Here is a 15,656-nt window from a genome sequence, read left to right as displayed (position 1 = left end):
TCATGGCACCGAGTGCAATTATGGGGGATTTTTCCCCGTTCTCCGTCCGTGTGATCTCGAGCAGAATTTAACCTTGCAGCCAGGTGTTTCTCCCACCCACTCTGCCATGCTTTGAAGTGTCTGTCGGCGACACCGCCTCGTGTGCAGGGGTTGCAAAGCAGGCAGTGGATATGCAGGTGTGCACATCTGCACACAGCCATGCAGAAATGGCTGTTTCAGCTGCTCCCAGCACCTTCTCCACCGTGCGCGGTGCATGGCTGTCGTGGCGAGCGCCGGTGTCCCGGGTACGTGACGGGAAGAATGACGGCATCGCTGCAACAGACGAGGGGTGCGAGGGAACGTCGTGATCTCCTGCTGCCACCTGCTGGGGTTTGCATCCGGCGCCCCCGAGGGCTGGGGAGCCGTCCCTGCGCACTGAACTCCCTGCTCCCGAGCCCAGCTGCTCTGCTCAAAGGGAACACCCTAAAAAGACCTGAGAAACGGGTTCATAGGCACATCCGTGACAGGCACCTTTCCTGCATGTTGGGCTGCTTTGCATACTTCTGATGCATACCTGGAGAGGGAGAGGAAGGAGAAGTTTCTCTAAAAGACACTTCTTTTACTGTCTGAGTATTTCCTAGCTTTTCCATTTAGCAAAGCAGGGAAGAGTGTAAGGAACAGACCTTAGCCAATCAGCCTCTCTTATTTTCCTGTGTCTTCAACATGTATTTGTTGGTTTTAATGCTTGGAGTATGTTGATATTTGTGCTTAGTGGAACTGTAGATGCAGAAAATACAAGCATTCCAACAATTCCAGTTCAATATAAGCACTCCAACAGGATCAAATTGCTCAAACTCGAGCAATTTTGAATTTAATGTGGGGATTCTTAAACTGTGGTCTGTGGTTGCCATGACAATCCATTCATCTCAGTCCCAATTAATAATTAAACAAACAAGCAGGCTCTTGTGACTCTTAAAAATTACTGGCATTTATTATAAAGAGTGAAGATGGGCAATATCAATGAGTTGTGTTTTGTCAGAGATTATACTACTGGTATAATAACTCTATTTGTTTTGGTTTTTTTCTCTCTCTTCCAAGCCTTAATATTTGAAGGTATTAGAAAATTCTCAGACACATACTCAGCTTTCCTCTAAAAATGAGGCCATAATAAAATGCTTAAAGCTTTGCAAAATAGCATGAAAACCAACAGCTTGAGGCTTTGACAAAGTCTGAATAAGGCAAGGATTTTCAAGATAATCCCAGCCCAAGCAGGAAGAAAGGTCAAGAGCTTTTAGCTCAGATGGAGGAATTCGAGCTGGAGGAAGATGTGTGAGATAATAGCTCGCAAGAGGTGCTGGTAACTTCATTTCAGCAGCCCCTGCAGTACTTGTCTCTGAGAGGAACTGCCTGGGAGCCATCACCCCTGGAGCTTGGGTGCTCCCTGCTGCATCCCTGGGGCTTGCACTAATCCCTGCTGGTGCCTGAGGGTCGAAGTCTATCCCAGAGCCCTTCCCACCCCAGTTAGTGCCCATCAGCCAGCCAGGCTGTCTGCCCCTTAGGAACTGAGGCCACGCAGTTGAGCAGGTGTGTAGGAACTGTGGCAATTGCCTGCCTGTTTAATTGGAACTTTTGTTTCCTTTCAGATATACTTGAAAGAAATTTTGAGAGAAATAGGCATCTACAATGTGAAGGGGACCCACAAAAACACATGGGAGCTGAAGCCGGAATACAGACATTATCAAGGAGAAGAAAAGAGTGATTAACAAAAACATTTATGATGTAAGAGTGATTGCACTGAGTGAACTGTGGTGTTTTGAGAGAGGACTGAGCACAGTGCAATTCTGCAAGGATGATGATAAATTAAAGCGGATGAAACTTTGTAATTTTCTGTAGGTTTTTTTCCCCAAGGAATATTTCTTGTATGTTTCTATATATGCTTTGTCTTTTGACAGGAAATGTATATAGAATAAACTCGTATTAGATTTATCTTTATTAGAAATCTTTTGAGTTCTCCTCTTACTTTTCCTTGGTTGCTTTGTGACTTTTCCAGGCCTTGATAACTTTGATGGAAAATGTGTCTTAGAGGAACCCATAACTTCATAACTTGCATTCCAGTATAACCAGGTGAATAGCCTTGGTTCTGCTGTGATCTGTTGGGGCTTCATGTGGAAGCCTGCAAATGTGCACAACTCTTTGTGCAGTGTTTGTGTGGAATGGGCATGATGCTCCTCTTAGTATCAGGATTTAGGAAAAACAGCCACAACTGTGGTGCTCATTACAATCCTTAGACTCCCTGGGAACAAACCAATGCAGTTAAAACCCCATAAAGTCAGTGGAAGGTGTCAGTCCATGTGATTACTGAGAAAAAAAATGAAATGTCTGTTAGGTACAGCAAGGAATAGTTTTATCTTTTGTTTGGTTTTTATGCCGATTCCTATGTTCTGTTTAAGCATATCAATAAAAGCATTATTGTCATTTCTACCACACAATGTTCTACATTATTGACTGAACACGTGATTTAGGTGGCGTAAGTCTGAAGTGTGTTTTCAAAGCATGTTTTTGTTGCTGGCTTTGCCATTGGGTTCCTCTGTGGTTTGGGAAAGATTGCTAAACATGTCTGTCTCTCTGTTCCCCTGTTTTTGAAATGCACACTGGAAGGATTGTCCCTTCAACATCCTTTTTAGGAGGGAGCAGGGTGGGGACTATTTAATTATAATCTCAAAGCTTTTATGTTAGAGCAAAGAGCACAGAGTGGGATAATCTCATTATTATACCTGTAAATGAAGCAGAAGGTGAGTTTTGATAGCTCAGCTTTCACATTCTCTCATGTTCTTCAGGTGTATGCATCATTTCGGTTCACCCTGATGACACAAGAGGTCTGTCTGAGATGCAAACATTCCATTATTGGTCCACTTGGAAGCAATGAAAGGCTCAGGGAGTGATCAAATGCTTTCAGAGGTTTGTAAAACAACTCTTATACATAAGCCACCCTTTTTTTGCGCAGTTTTTTTCTAGAGTTGTTTGTGTCGGTATCTGTGTACAGTTCACTTTGGGTTGGTGCTCAGCATCCTGTGGCAGTAAGTGCCCAGTTCCCAGAAGAGGAATTGCTGAGAGTTTTGAAGAGCAGATCGTGTTCCAGGGGATTGTATTTCATAAATACTGACTCTGACTGGTGTCTCCTTGGGCTCTACAGCAGGACCCAGCTTGCAGATGGGAGGCTGCAAGAGCAGGAGCCATCTGAGGATGCTGAGAGGAACACAGGAAGTCATGTTCTGTAGAACATGATGTGCTCCCAGGCAGTAGCCAGGGCCTGCTCACACTGCTGTCCTCATCGTCCTGCTTGCGTCCTCTGTGGACTTGTGTTCAGAGATGTGTAGGATGAGAGCTCTTGCCTTTCATGAGCTGGGCTCCTCTGTGGGATCTGTGTCCTGTTTCAGCAGACCCAGCAAGTCTAGGTCAGCTTCTCCCTTGTGTTGCTCCTCACCTGGTCCTCTAAAACCATGTAGGAGGATGCCATGCAATCCTGATTAAGTAGTGGTGCAGTTCCTTACCACAGGTAAAAATGACTGTGCAGTTTCAGAGGGAACGGGTTACCTTGACTGGGATCCCCAGCAGGATTAGTTTATCAGGAAAGTTTTGAATCTGCTTGTATTTCTGGTTTTATGTGAGCTGCTTCACAGTTTGTCTTCAGTCGAGAGGGACATAATCAGTCAGCATGAAATGCCTGGACATGTAAGTAAAGGAGGTATTTTATTGATCTGCAGAGTGCTTTTGGACAGGGTAAATAAGCTCTGCTCAGGAGTAATGGAAAATGTGCAGAGCACTCAGGTTTTTTATGGGGTTTATGGTCTTTGCAAAGGGCTGATTTTTTATGGGTATCATTAAAAACGTGTGGAGTGCTAGAAGTAAACAGAAAAAAGAAGTGGTGTTTTCAACCAGTGAGCAACCAGAAAGGTTGAGGAATGCCAAGGTGTACTGGTTTGCTTGCAGCCTTCTGTGGAATAGCACCAGTTATAAATAATGAGGAGCAGGACAGTGAGGAAACACAATTTCAAAAATGGAACTAGGAAACACTATATTAAACTGAGAAAAGATAACCAGTGGAGAGTCCAGAAGCCAGGCAGCTTGTGAACTTTTTTGCCTGCTTCCTGCATGATTTTGAAGTTTTTCTAGCATGTTAGGGTGCAATTTTAGAATTTTGGCCTCAAAAACTGCCACAAAATCCAAGTGACATGAGAGAAGGGAACAGTGAGCCCCCAGAGATGCTGATCTAGAGCATAAAAGATGCTCTCCTGGGCTGGCAGTAGGACCTGTGCCTTGCATTCAAGGGCTCTGCTGGCTCCTGCCTGGTGGGAGCCCATGGTAAAGAAGAAGGTGGAGTTTTTAGGTGCCCCGGCAGGTCATCATCCAACCTGCAGCTAAACCTCGGGATCTTGCAGTACAAACCACTGTAAAGACAAAAGCGGCAAGATAAACATGCTGCTCTGGGCTCCATGTTCTACCTTCTGCAGAGACCCAGGGCACTGCAGGACTAGTCTCAATTCATGCAAGGCTGGGATAATGATTTGAGCATTTGGGACAACCTCATTTGGATCCATTGTTTAATAACCAGCAAAACCTCTCCAGCTCTGCTGCACTTGTTCTGCACGAGGCCCTTATGCAAGTGCTGTTGGCAGGATTCCCATCTGCCAGAAGAGAGGAGGAGGCTGGGAGGTATTCAGGTCTGATTACCTGGCCCCCACATTTGGATTAATTTAAAACCTGGACTCACAGCAGTGATGAACAATTCCCTGCTGGTCTCCCATGTGCTGCTGTGTCCGCTCAACGCTGAGCTCTGCTCATGGAGATGTTCTTGAATATTGGTGGTCAAAACGCTGCTTGGTGCAAGCATCCCATAGGCATGAGCAGAAGTTTCTGTGTGCTAAATGCTATTAAATGAGATTAAAAGCACATCCTACTCCAGCATTGCTTGTCCAGAATGACCGGTTTGAGTCACTGGAAATGTCATAGTAAGCTCAGGCAGTACCAGCAGGGACCTGAGCAGACATGAGGTGACAACCACCCCTTCGCAGATACCCTGCTCACTCAACCTCCTTTCTCTTTCCCCCCACCCCAGGGAAATGAGAATCCAAGTAAAATTTGTAAGTTGAGAAAGAGCAGCTTAATAACTGAAAATTAGTAAAATATAGTAGTAATGGTAAAAATTACAGAAATGGTACTAGAAAGGGAAAAATAAGTGATGGACAATACAAGTGCTTACTACCCTCTGACTGATGGCAGACCCAGGTTGGCCCCCCCTTATGGGTAAGTCTCCCCAGTTTATATACTGGGCATAGCATTCTGTGGTGTGGAATATCCCTAGTGAGCCCAAATCACCTGACCCAGCTGTGCATCCCTTCTCGCTGGCAGAGCATGAGAATGGAAAAACATCCTTGACTTAGGGTAAACACGACTTACCAGAAAAACAAAACATCAGTGTGTTATCAGCACTGCTGGGATTCCAAATCCAAAACAGGACTGTAACAGCTACCAAGAAGAAATTAACTCAGAAATGAGCACGGCTGAAAATCAGAACACAGGGGACTGGGATGGCACCTGGGGCAACTGCAGCCGGTGGGTGAAGGGCAGAGTTGACTCCTTGAAACACCTTTTCATGGGCAGTGTGAGGAAGTAGCAGCAGCTGCAGGCAGTTCTGTGGCTGCAGCAACCACAGCTCCAGGGGCAGCAAAATCATCCCTCCTTGCTGCCAAGGGGAGGGACCAAGGCTGCCCGGCTTGGGTGCAGACACAGCTGTAGGTAGAGCAGCTAAACCTCAGCCCTTGAACCAGACTATTCCAGTAGCAACACTGGAGTTTTGTTAGCTGGAGTCCATTGTGAGGAGAGAGGGAGTACCCAGCTTTACATGGCCATTTCTTGACTATTCTGTTACAAAGAATTTGGGAACTTAATCTCTAAAAAATTTCCTGGACATCTATGTTCATGGACATTCCCTACTAAAAGAAAAATCAAGCAGGTAGACTGCTTTGTGTCAGCACACCTGCACCTTGCTGAAGATAGAAAGGCTTGCTCTCCAAAATGCCAGCAGTGCTTCCTTCCTGTTGCTGGTGGTTACAGATGGGGAGGTGAATCCCAGCTGTTAGGTCCCAGGATAAAGTGTGGGCTGCAGAGAAACAATGGTTCAGCATTTTTATCAGTGTGTGCAGCTGCTGCCACATTGGCAACACTGGCATCACACAACCAAAATGGTCTTTAAAAGGTCTTCAAGGGTGTTTGGCTCCTTTCTGCTGAATTGGTAGGTGATGAATGCAGCTCTAGTGGATTAAAATGCCCAGCAGCCATGTGCCTGCTCAACATCCCACCCACTCCTGTAGAACCCACTTGCAGGGTGGCCAGCATCTGCTGGCACCCAAAAAAAGCTCCCTCAAGCCCCCAGCCTTGGCCACAGGCATTTGGCTGTGATCTTTGCACAACAGCTTCCAGCTGCAGCTTCAACCAAAAGGCAGCCAAGACATGGACTACAAACCATCAAGATTGTGCTCTTGGGCATAGATTTGGTACAGTTTAGGGCAAAAACTTCCAGGCTTGGTTAGGGTTTTTTTCCCTCTTACCAAGATGTTTATCCCTGAACTAATAAACATGGTGTTTAACTGCTGCTCTCCCACTGTTGCCTACAGTGACAGAGATGTCCTTGCTCAGATCAAAACATCCCAGCTTACAAATAGCAGTGACACCCTAGAGATGGGGCTACAGAGCTAAAGCATAGATGGAGGTTCACAGGAGCAGAGGGAGGCAGCTTATCTGCTCCAAGCCAGCAACAGAGTGTGAGAAAGCAGAAGAATCTTAATGTAGATACTATTGCTCTTTAATGAAAGCATCCTCCCTGAACGGCTGTCACTGAAAACACTGCCAAGATTGCAGTGGGCTTGACCTGTGCCAGCTCAACAGCCAGAGACTTGCTTAGGGAAGAAAGCAAATTGCAGCTTTCCCATTTTTTTCCACATTTTAAAGTCTTATATTTGATAACAACTGTGTTCTAAGCTTATGCTAATTGCCTCCTGGCTGTGAGCTAAACTGAGTTAAAAAAAAAGCCCACACCACCAACTGTGTTTCCTACATACTTTCATGTAGAATCTTCCCTTTGCAAGTTCTCCCTCCCTCCCTCCCGAGCTGAGGGCTGCACAAGGTTCCAAGACCATCACCCATCTGTGCTCTGGCATCCAGCCCATGCTCGGTGGGCAAAGATAAGGACTGGGCACCCCAGAGGGGTAGTGGGGACGCCAGTGCTTCTCCCAGCACACCAGGTGTTCCCTGCACTGCATCAACACCCCCAGCTCTGCACCCTTTCTCTTCAAAGATGGCCAAGCAGCAAAACACTGCTGTAGCAGCATTCCAACATTAACATCAGTCACTGGGACATGGAAAGTGTTTGGGGGTTTTTGTTTGCTTCCAGAGGGCAAAAATAGTGGATTTGTAGGTGGGGTAGCAAAAACCGTAAGATAAAAAGTGGAGAGTGAGGAGGAACAGTGGGGTGGGAGGGCAAAAGGTCAAAGGGACCATGGGACACAGCAGCTGTTTCCTTCAGCTCCAAACCACAGAAGTATGAAACTAAAAAGGCTGGTTTTTCTCTTCATAAGCAGATCAGCCTTCCTTGCTCTGTCAGCATCCAGCATGTAGTGAGTGCAGGAGCAGCCTCCCAGCCCCACAGAGCCTGAGACCTGAGCCAGCATAAGGAAGGTTTCTACCAGGCTGCTTAACCTGCTCCATGAGGCTCAGGGAAAATACAGTTTGGATCCTTCCCAAATCCACTGAAAGTATCTTTCCAGGAATGTGAGATGCAAGCCTGATAAGCACATTTTAAAACAAGACAGGGCTAAGCGTTAAAGCTGTCTTTCAGTTCCGGCTCTATTTTAAGCAGCACTAGGGAAATTTGTTCACTTGGGGGGGGGGGCGGTTATCAATTTAATAGCCTTTCATGCCCAAACAGCTGCTTGAGATGAAGATGGACCAGAAGATGAGGAATTACACTGAGGAAAAACACCAGCTTCCTTCCCAAGGCAGAGCTGTGTCATGGGCTGTGGACAAGTGCATTTACCAGCACAGGCCTCCCCCTTCACAGCATTTAGTGACTCCCCTCTCCCTGACTCCACAGCAGCACAGCTGCAACAACTGCTTGTCACTGCCGCAGTCCTTCCCTGCCACACCCTCCCTGGTGCAGCTGACAGACTTGATGCTGCAGAGCAGCAAGGCTTACCCTCTTCCCTGAGAAACTGAAGGAGCAATGCATTTTTGGGAAGTGCAGTGAGTGCAGCAAGAACACTCCTCTTTGCAGCTCACTGAAGAAACAAACAAAATCTTGCACCTCCAGAGCCTTTGAACTGACACTTCGTTACAGCAGGCTCAAAGAGCCTTCCCACCAGAGGCTGTGCCATGCAGAAAAGCACACCTGCTTGGAGCAAAGAACTCCCTCGTTAGGAGTGTTTGCACACAGCAGTTAAATACCTCGATGAGCTCGGAGTACACTGGATGACACACAATTTGCCATTGAACCAAGCAGCAAGGCTGTGCTCATCATCGTGCTTTGAAGCACTTGCTTTTCAAAACAGCACCGCATCTGTACACAGGTGCCACGTGGCAATTTGCTCCAGGCTGCTGTCCAGGGCTCCCAGCCTCGGCAGGACCAGCGATGCAGGGGGAGGAGTCATTTCCACTCCCACATATCAGCTCCACCGAGTTTTAAACTTTGACTCACAGGAAGTGAGAGCCAGGGCTATGAAGGGTAGCACAGCCATACCAGCACTGCCCCACCCACACTAACTTTACTCAACTGAGAAGTCTCGACTAAGTGTTTCCTCTCCCTTAATGCTCCCATTTTTAATGAAGATGCAACAGGAAAGGGAAAGTAACATCCTCACCTGGCCCCATTAAATACATCCTCTGCAAGATGAGCAAGAGGTGCCTCAGTGACTTTTTCTAGGCTTTGAACTTTCCTCCCTGCATTTCAGCCCCACTGGGTGAAGCAGGTTACACCAAAATTGTACCTCATCCAGCTCAGCTGACTCAAAATCTTTTCTTGAAAAAGCTTAAAAAAACCAAAAAAAAATCCCCATATATATGAAGTTCCCACACAACTAAAATAGGGTGTATTTAACCAGACAGAAACCTGAGATAACTAGGGCACACTCCACTCCCTCCTCCAGTCTCTCACTCCTCCCAGCCTGCTGCCACATCTATCTCACCCCTGCAGAACCCCCCTCCACCTCCACCCTCCAGCACCAGGGGCCAAAAACTGACACAAGACAGCAAAGATGCAAAAACTTTGAAGGAGATAAAACAGTTGGCAAGTGGGCCATGCCCTCCTCTTTCAGGCACCTTTACCTCCTATGCCTCTGCCATCACTGCAGCAGGAAAAAAAGTTAATTATTAGCAGTCCAAGGCAACATCCCTGGTCAGGAACACAGTCAGCAGCAACAGACACCCCCTTGCTCCAGGTGGGGCTCTGAAGGAATTTGTGTTCCTCTATTCAATCCAAACTGCCACGGGGTCAGACAGGCAGAAAGCGCAAGGAACCTGTTACTGTTGCATCTCAAGAGAGAACCCGAGAAGCAACAATGTTTGCTCCAGGTCTGTCAAACAGATGCAGTCCCCGACAAGGAACACAGCAGGAACTTAAGTTACACTCAGGTAAGCCTCCTGGTTTGGAGGAAGCCTAGGGCAGATCTAAGCCATTCAATCATCTCTCTCCAAGAAGACAAGTACAGAAAAACCCCAAATCCTGCAACTTGACTGAATTCTAGTTCATATGCTCCCCCCAACAGTATTTTGTCAAATACAAAGTACCACAGGCAGGCTGTGTTGGAAAACAGCCATTTCACCTTCTCTGCCCAGTATTCCCATTTAGCCTCTCCTGAGGAGGCTACTACAGCCAAGGCTCAAGTACTCTTGTTTGACAAAGCTCAGCCAGCACTCTGCTTGAGTAGCACATAATCCATTCTGGGAAGTTATTCAGGGAGGTAAGTCTCTGCATGATCATGTAAGATGAAGGTGGTCCACTCCATTATGACATTTCTTGGACTTTGCCTTATTGACCTCAACCTGCTTTTGCACTCCAATGCCACAGGCAAACTCTGAAATCTGTCTGGAAACAGTCCAGTTGTAGTGCACCTGCACCAGCTGTGCTACTGACAGCACCCAATCCATGGTGCAACCTCTCCTTCGAGTCACCTTCAGATACTTCAGACCAAAAGACATCACCTAGAATGGGTTTAAATGAGTTTTATTTTCAACAACCTACATGATAGATGTTTTTTTGTTTTTTTAAAACAATGCCTCCACTCCAAATCAGGGTCAAAATAAGTGAATAAAGCTCAAGATGACATCAGTCCAGTTGTTAGACATTGCTGATTCCTGGTGTTGTGCTGATGAAGAAGAAACAGCAGCCAGCTATGAAGACAAGTGATCCAAAACCATAGTGTTTGATTTGTTACTGAAACAAGAGTAGCAAGTGTTAGTTGAACATCACGACAGTAACAGCAAGTTTTTGTAACTTGTTTTTGTATTCCCTAATTCAATCTGGGCTGCCACAGTCAGGCAGGCAGAAAGCGCAAGGAAGTTATTTTTGCATCTTAGTGCAAACCAGGGAGCAACGGGAAAAGTGCCCATGGTCTATCAGAGGATGCTGATCATTTTTACAATTGTACAGAGCAAGTGGCACCCACCAGCTGCTGAGCAAGCCAGGTGGAACACTCGTCACACCCTTCCTGCTTGACACACCAAAGTTCAGATTTCCTCTAGAGTCAGAGCACATCCTAAACAAGTGCCAGAGCTTACAATGTACCCGCTGTCTCTGAGAACAGCTGTACCAGGAAGCTGAAGCAGGCTTTACTGCACACGGGAACATCCTGCCACTGTTCTTTTACTCCACCTTCAAGTAGATGGAGTTATCCAAACAACATAGCCAAAAGGTGTGCCCCCGTAGAGGAGATGCACAGAAACTGGGCCAGGACAGACATCCCCCTCCATCAGGCTGTGGGAGGTGCTGTGTCCATCTGGCCAGTTCAAGCATTCCTTTCACTGGGCTACTGCTCTGCACCAGAATCTGGCTCATCTTTACACGACTTGCATACCAGAAAGCCTGTGAGAGGCTTTACAGATAAATTTAGCTGTCTATATACAGACTTTACAAGTCCACAATGACTGGGCAAAGCAACTGGTGATCCCATACTGCAGTGAATTCCACAGGTCTCCAAACAAGCCAAAACCCCGCAAGTGCTGGGGTCCAAATACTGTCTCGTGGCAACCACATTCCAATACAGAGCAGTTAAAGATCACAGGAGCTGTCCTGAGCTCAGGTAGCTGGAGATTCCAAATAGAATAAGGTTAAGTACCTGGTTAAGTACTACTGTATTCCCAAATTTAGGGCAATATTTAAACTGACAGTTCTTGTATAAGGGCATCAGATTAAGTGAAAGAAGATGGAACATGTCCATGCAAGATATCCAGTTAACCTCCAGAAAAGGGATCTAAAGTAGAATTGCCCCATTTCAGAGGACCTGCTCTGTAATCCAATGGTTTGAACCCATTCCCAATTACACACATCTCACCAGGGCCATCCCTTCTGCATTTCTTAGCCATTAAGTCACCATGAATCACCACAGGGACAGTACATCCCCTTTTAGTACAACTGAATAGTACTAAAAGAAAGCTTCAGGCACTTTGAAAGCACCAATCAGGCTGTACTTACACAAAATTTAAAGTTTTCAAACTGGCAGCTACTGTTCAACTTTAACAGGGATACAGCAGAACAAGAGATGGAGCTCACCATGTAGCTGAGCACATTCACCCACTTCAGTACTTACACATTTCTCAATTTCTAAGCCGTCCTTAAAGAAAATCATATATGGGGTCACACCGTCCTCACGGAAATCCAGGAGAGCCACCATTCCATCTGGATTCATGTTCTCCCCTACAAAGAACTTCAGAGGAATGTGTCACTAAGACACTTCATTCACTAGTGCCAGGAGAAAATGCCTTTTTATAAACAAACAACAGATCATCACCAAGCTCAGCTCAGAAGTCTCTCTGACCAGCCACAGGTATTTTCCTTCTCTGCAGTTTGTCCATCTTAGTGTTGACAAACCAGAATAAAGGGATGCTATCCAGAGGGACCTTGACAGGCTGGAGAGGTGGCCCCATGTGAACCGTGTGAAGTTCAACAGGCCAAGTGCAATTCTCTACACCTGGGTCAGGGCAGCTCCAAGCACAAACACAGGCTGGGCTTGAGAACGGATTGACAGGAGAAAGACTTGAGGTGTTGGATAGCCAATAACTCCAGCACTGTAACCCAGCACTGTGAGCTTGCAGCCCAGAAACCCAAACATATCAAAAGAGGAGTGACCTGCAGGTCCAGGGAGGTGATTCTGTTCCTCTGCTCTGCTGACACCTCACCTGGAGTGCTGCATCCAGCTCTGGAGCTGGGATCCCAACACAAGGATGTGAACCTGCCGGACCAAGCCCAGGTGGGCCACTAAGATGGTCAGAGGCCCGGAGCACCTTTCCTATGAGGACAGACTGAGAGAGCTGGGGCTGTTCACCCCTAGAGGCTCCAGGGAGACTTTACAGCACCTTGCAGTACCTAAAGAGGGCTACAAAAAGTCTGGAGAGGGACTTTTGACAGGGGCACATTGCAATAGGACAACAGGGAGTGGCTCTAAAACTCAAAAGAGGATCCATTTAAATTATATATTAGGAAGAAATATTTACAGTGGTGGTGGTGAGACACTGGCACAGGCTGACCAGAGAAGCTGTGGATACTCCATCCCTGAAAGTGTTCAAGGCCAGGCTGGATGGGGCTTTGAGCAACTGAGTCTAGTGGAAGGTGTCCCTGCCCATGGCAGGGGATTGGAACTCGATGATGCTTTTCAACCCAAAGCGTTCTGTAATTCAATAATTTTACCATGCTGCCACAAACAGAGGAAGAGACAGCAAGGGCCAAAGTGTTCCACCTTCCAAGTCTAACTGCACAGTCCCTGAATCACCATAACAACAAATGTAGCTAACTGCAAGCATTACCAGCTGAAATGAGATCCCCAAACAGCTAACAGCCTTTGGCTGTTTCTCCTCCCTGACTCTCAGGGCGCCTAACACTCTCAGAGAAGGGCAGCGTAGCATGCTCACAACAGGAGCCCTCAAAATTCTCAACAAGCTGTTCAGCAGATGAACCAATCACAGCTTATTGATACTGCTGTAAGGAAACATAACTTACCTGGTAGTTTTTGAAGTTGGCAAGGATGTGTTTGATTTGTTCTGCAGCCCCAGTCATGAAAGGCTTTACTCTCTCTGGCTTGTGTTCCTCAAGTCTGGCTTTGATTCTGGAAGAAGAAAAAATGCTCTGAAAGCATGTTCTAGCTCACTAACTTCACTGTCTGGCAGGATGTCATAGCAGGAAGAGTAGATGTCTTGGATTTTGCTGTCTTTCCCTCCACTCCCTTTTAAAGCCCCCAAATTTTAACTTAATTTTGCAAGTGAAACCACTCCTGCCATGGTCATTTTATGACCAGGCTCATGATAGGCAAAAATCAGCAAGCCCTTTCCACAGCAGCAAGAGTATCATCCATCCATGTCACAAAGCTTTTTCACTTTCAGTATTAACCCCACTGAACACCAACCAACAGAAATTACACCATGAGCTGGCAAAAAAGACCCAGTCACACGTGTTTTTTAGCTGTTTCTGTTGTCACACTAGAAAAGCTTCAGAAACTTTTCTTTACCACCTTATTTCCTTCCATTTGAAGGTTTGGCATGGAGAAATACAAAAGAAAACGGCAATGTTACAAGTAAGATCCAAAGCACATGATCAGGTCCTCTACCTCAGCCAAGATAAACACAGATATTCCAGCACCCATTCTTTGTGGCTCCAGTTCTGCCAAGCATTAAGACATGACTGAAGTTCAGAGCCAGTTTCACACCTGTATCAGATCTAACACCAACTAGGAACAAATCCAATGCTGTTTTTATAATCTCAAGTACATAAAACTACTGCAATCCAAGTGACAGGAAAAGTCTACCAACACTTACGCTTTCATGTAATCCTTGATGTACTTCTTGTAGGATTCTTTTGTGAAGCTGGTCTCCTGAAGGTGGTGGTTAATTACTATGTCAACACCAGTTATGACCGTGGCTTCTGTTCCATCTCCCTCAGGACCTTCAGCAGAGGCATTGCCACCAATTAGAGAGTCATCAATTTGACCCTCTGTCCTGGTGACCATCTAGATTTAGAGACATCAAAAAACTTAACGGCTCTGCAAAAAACCTTAACGCTACTGCTCTTACACACCTATGACCTGACAGCAGGGCACAACTCCAGAGACATAGTTCAGTGCAAGGAGCTTGGCTGCAGCTCAAGCACTGATTTCCCAGTGACAGGAGAAGGGTGAACAGGTTCAAATTGAAAGACAGTAGGTTTAGATTAGATATTAGGACGAAATTCTTTAAGTGGGAGGCACCGGCAGAGGTTGCCTGGAGAACCTGTATATGCCCCATCTCTGGAAGTGTTCAAGGCTAGGCTGGATGGGGCTTTGAGCAACCTGGTCTGGTGGAAGGTGTCCCTGCCCACGGCAGGGAGGCTGGAACTAGATGATTCAAGGTCCATTCCAACCCAAAGCATTCTATGATTCTCTGACTCCCAAGCACGACTCCCCCCACGGTGCCTAATCCGAACTCCATTACACTCCAGCCTGGCTGACCTGGGCTCTCACAGGCACCACCCACGGCAGCACCAGGCACTGGGCCAACGTGGGTCTTCCCTTCTCTCCCTCCTCGCCCTTCACAGGGACGCCGCCCCCACTCCCCACCGGCCGTGAGTCACCGCGGCAACCCTTCCGCCCTCCCTCCTTCGGGGCGGGCGGGCGCTCACCTTCCCCTCCACTTCCAGGCACAGGCCGTCCGCCACCTCCCGGATCTTGTAGATGTCCGAGAACATCTCATCCTCTGCGGGGGACAGACAAACGCACACACACACACCGAGGCGCGTCAGCCTCCGCCTCCCGGCACCCACCGCTTTCCTCCCATCGCTCCCGCCCCCGGGCCCCACGCCCCCCCCCCCCACCCCGGCCCCGCACATGCGCGGCGGCACCGCCGGGCCCAGCGCCCGGGTCCGGGCCGTGCTTCCCCCCCCGCTCCGAGCGCCGGCCCTGCCGCCTCTCCCGGCTCCGCAGCGTCCCCCCCGCGGCCTTACGGCTGATGCAGTCCCGGTAGATGATCATGGCGGCGGCGAGGGGCGGCGGGGGCGCGGGGTCTCAGCGCAGCGACCCGGGCGCGGGGCGGGAGCGGGGCGGAAAGGGCCGAGTCAGCGCCTGCCGGGGCTCATATAGCGGGCACGGCCCCGCGCGTCACCGCGCATGCGCGATGCGCGCCGCCACGCCCCTCCGCCGGCGGCGCCCCCGCGCGGCCGCGCCTGGAACCGCCGCGCGAGAGGGGCGCGAGCGCAGGGCTCCCGCAGCGCCGGCCGGGGCCGGGGCCGGGGCCGGGGCCGCGCCACAGCGGCCACCGGCACCGGCAGCGACAGAGCCCCCGGGGCTGTAACTGCTCCGAGCTCTCCCCTCAGTCCTCTCCTGCATGAACACACCAAGTGACCTCCTACGGCTTCACCTCGAGGGCCTCCACCGCCGTCATTGCCCTCC

At 48.2% G+C, this 15,656-nt stretch overlaps 2 protein-coding genes and 2 non-coding genes across 4 annotated transcripts in view; 1 reads left to right on the top strand and 3 right to left on the bottom strand.

The window, feature by feature from the left end:
- The window catches only part of GTF2F2 (general transcription factor IIF subunit 2), a 79,366-nt gene extending 76,910 nt beyond the window's left edge, over positions 1–2,456 (top strand). Inside the window, exon 9 of the mRNA XM_040055691.1 lies at positions 1,623–2,456. Coding sequence (XP_039911625.1) covers positions 1,623–1,742 — 120 coding nt within the window. The 3' untranslated portion in view covers positions 1,743–2,456. The remainder of the gene's footprint in view (positions 1–1,622) is intronic.
- Positions 2,457–9,483: 7,027 nt separating this feature from the next.
- On the bottom strand, positions 9,484–9,619 carry LOC120749706 (small nucleolar RNA SNORA31). The gene has a single exon (XR_005699756.1). It is a non-coding gene; the product is annotated as a small nucleolar RNA SNORA31 (small nucleolar RNA).
- Positions 9,620–10,236: 617 nt separating this feature from the next.
- On the bottom strand, positions 10,237–15,380 carry TPT1 (tumor protein, translationally-controlled 1). The gene is made up of 6 exons (XM_040057170.1): positions 15,212–15,380; positions 14,891–14,964; positions 14,053–14,243; positions 13,241–13,346; positions 11,835–11,951; positions 10,237–10,462 (listed from the first exon to the last, which is right to left on the bottom strand). Exons 1-6 carry the CDS (start codon positions 15,237–15,239, stop codon positions 10,460–10,462), a joined length of 519 nt encoding a protein of 172 aa, XP_039913104.1. The 5' UTR covers positions 15,240–15,380; the 3' UTR covers positions 10,237–10,459.
- LOC120749705 (small nucleolar RNA SNORA31) lies at positions 10,528–10,657 on the bottom strand. The gene has a single exon (XR_005699755.1). It is a non-coding gene; the product is annotated as a small nucleolar RNA SNORA31 (small nucleolar RNA).
- Positions 15,381–15,656: the final 276 nt, after the last annotated feature.

This window comes from Hirundo rustica, chromosome 2 (assembly GCF_015227805.2).
Source record: "Hirundo rustica isolate bHirRus1 chromosome 2, bHirRus1.pri.v3, whole genome shotgun sequence".
NCBI lineage: Eukaryota > Metazoa > Chordata > Aves > Passeriformes > Hirundinidae > Hirundo > Hirundo rustica.
This window is presented reverse-complemented; position numbering and strand designations above follow the sequence as displayed.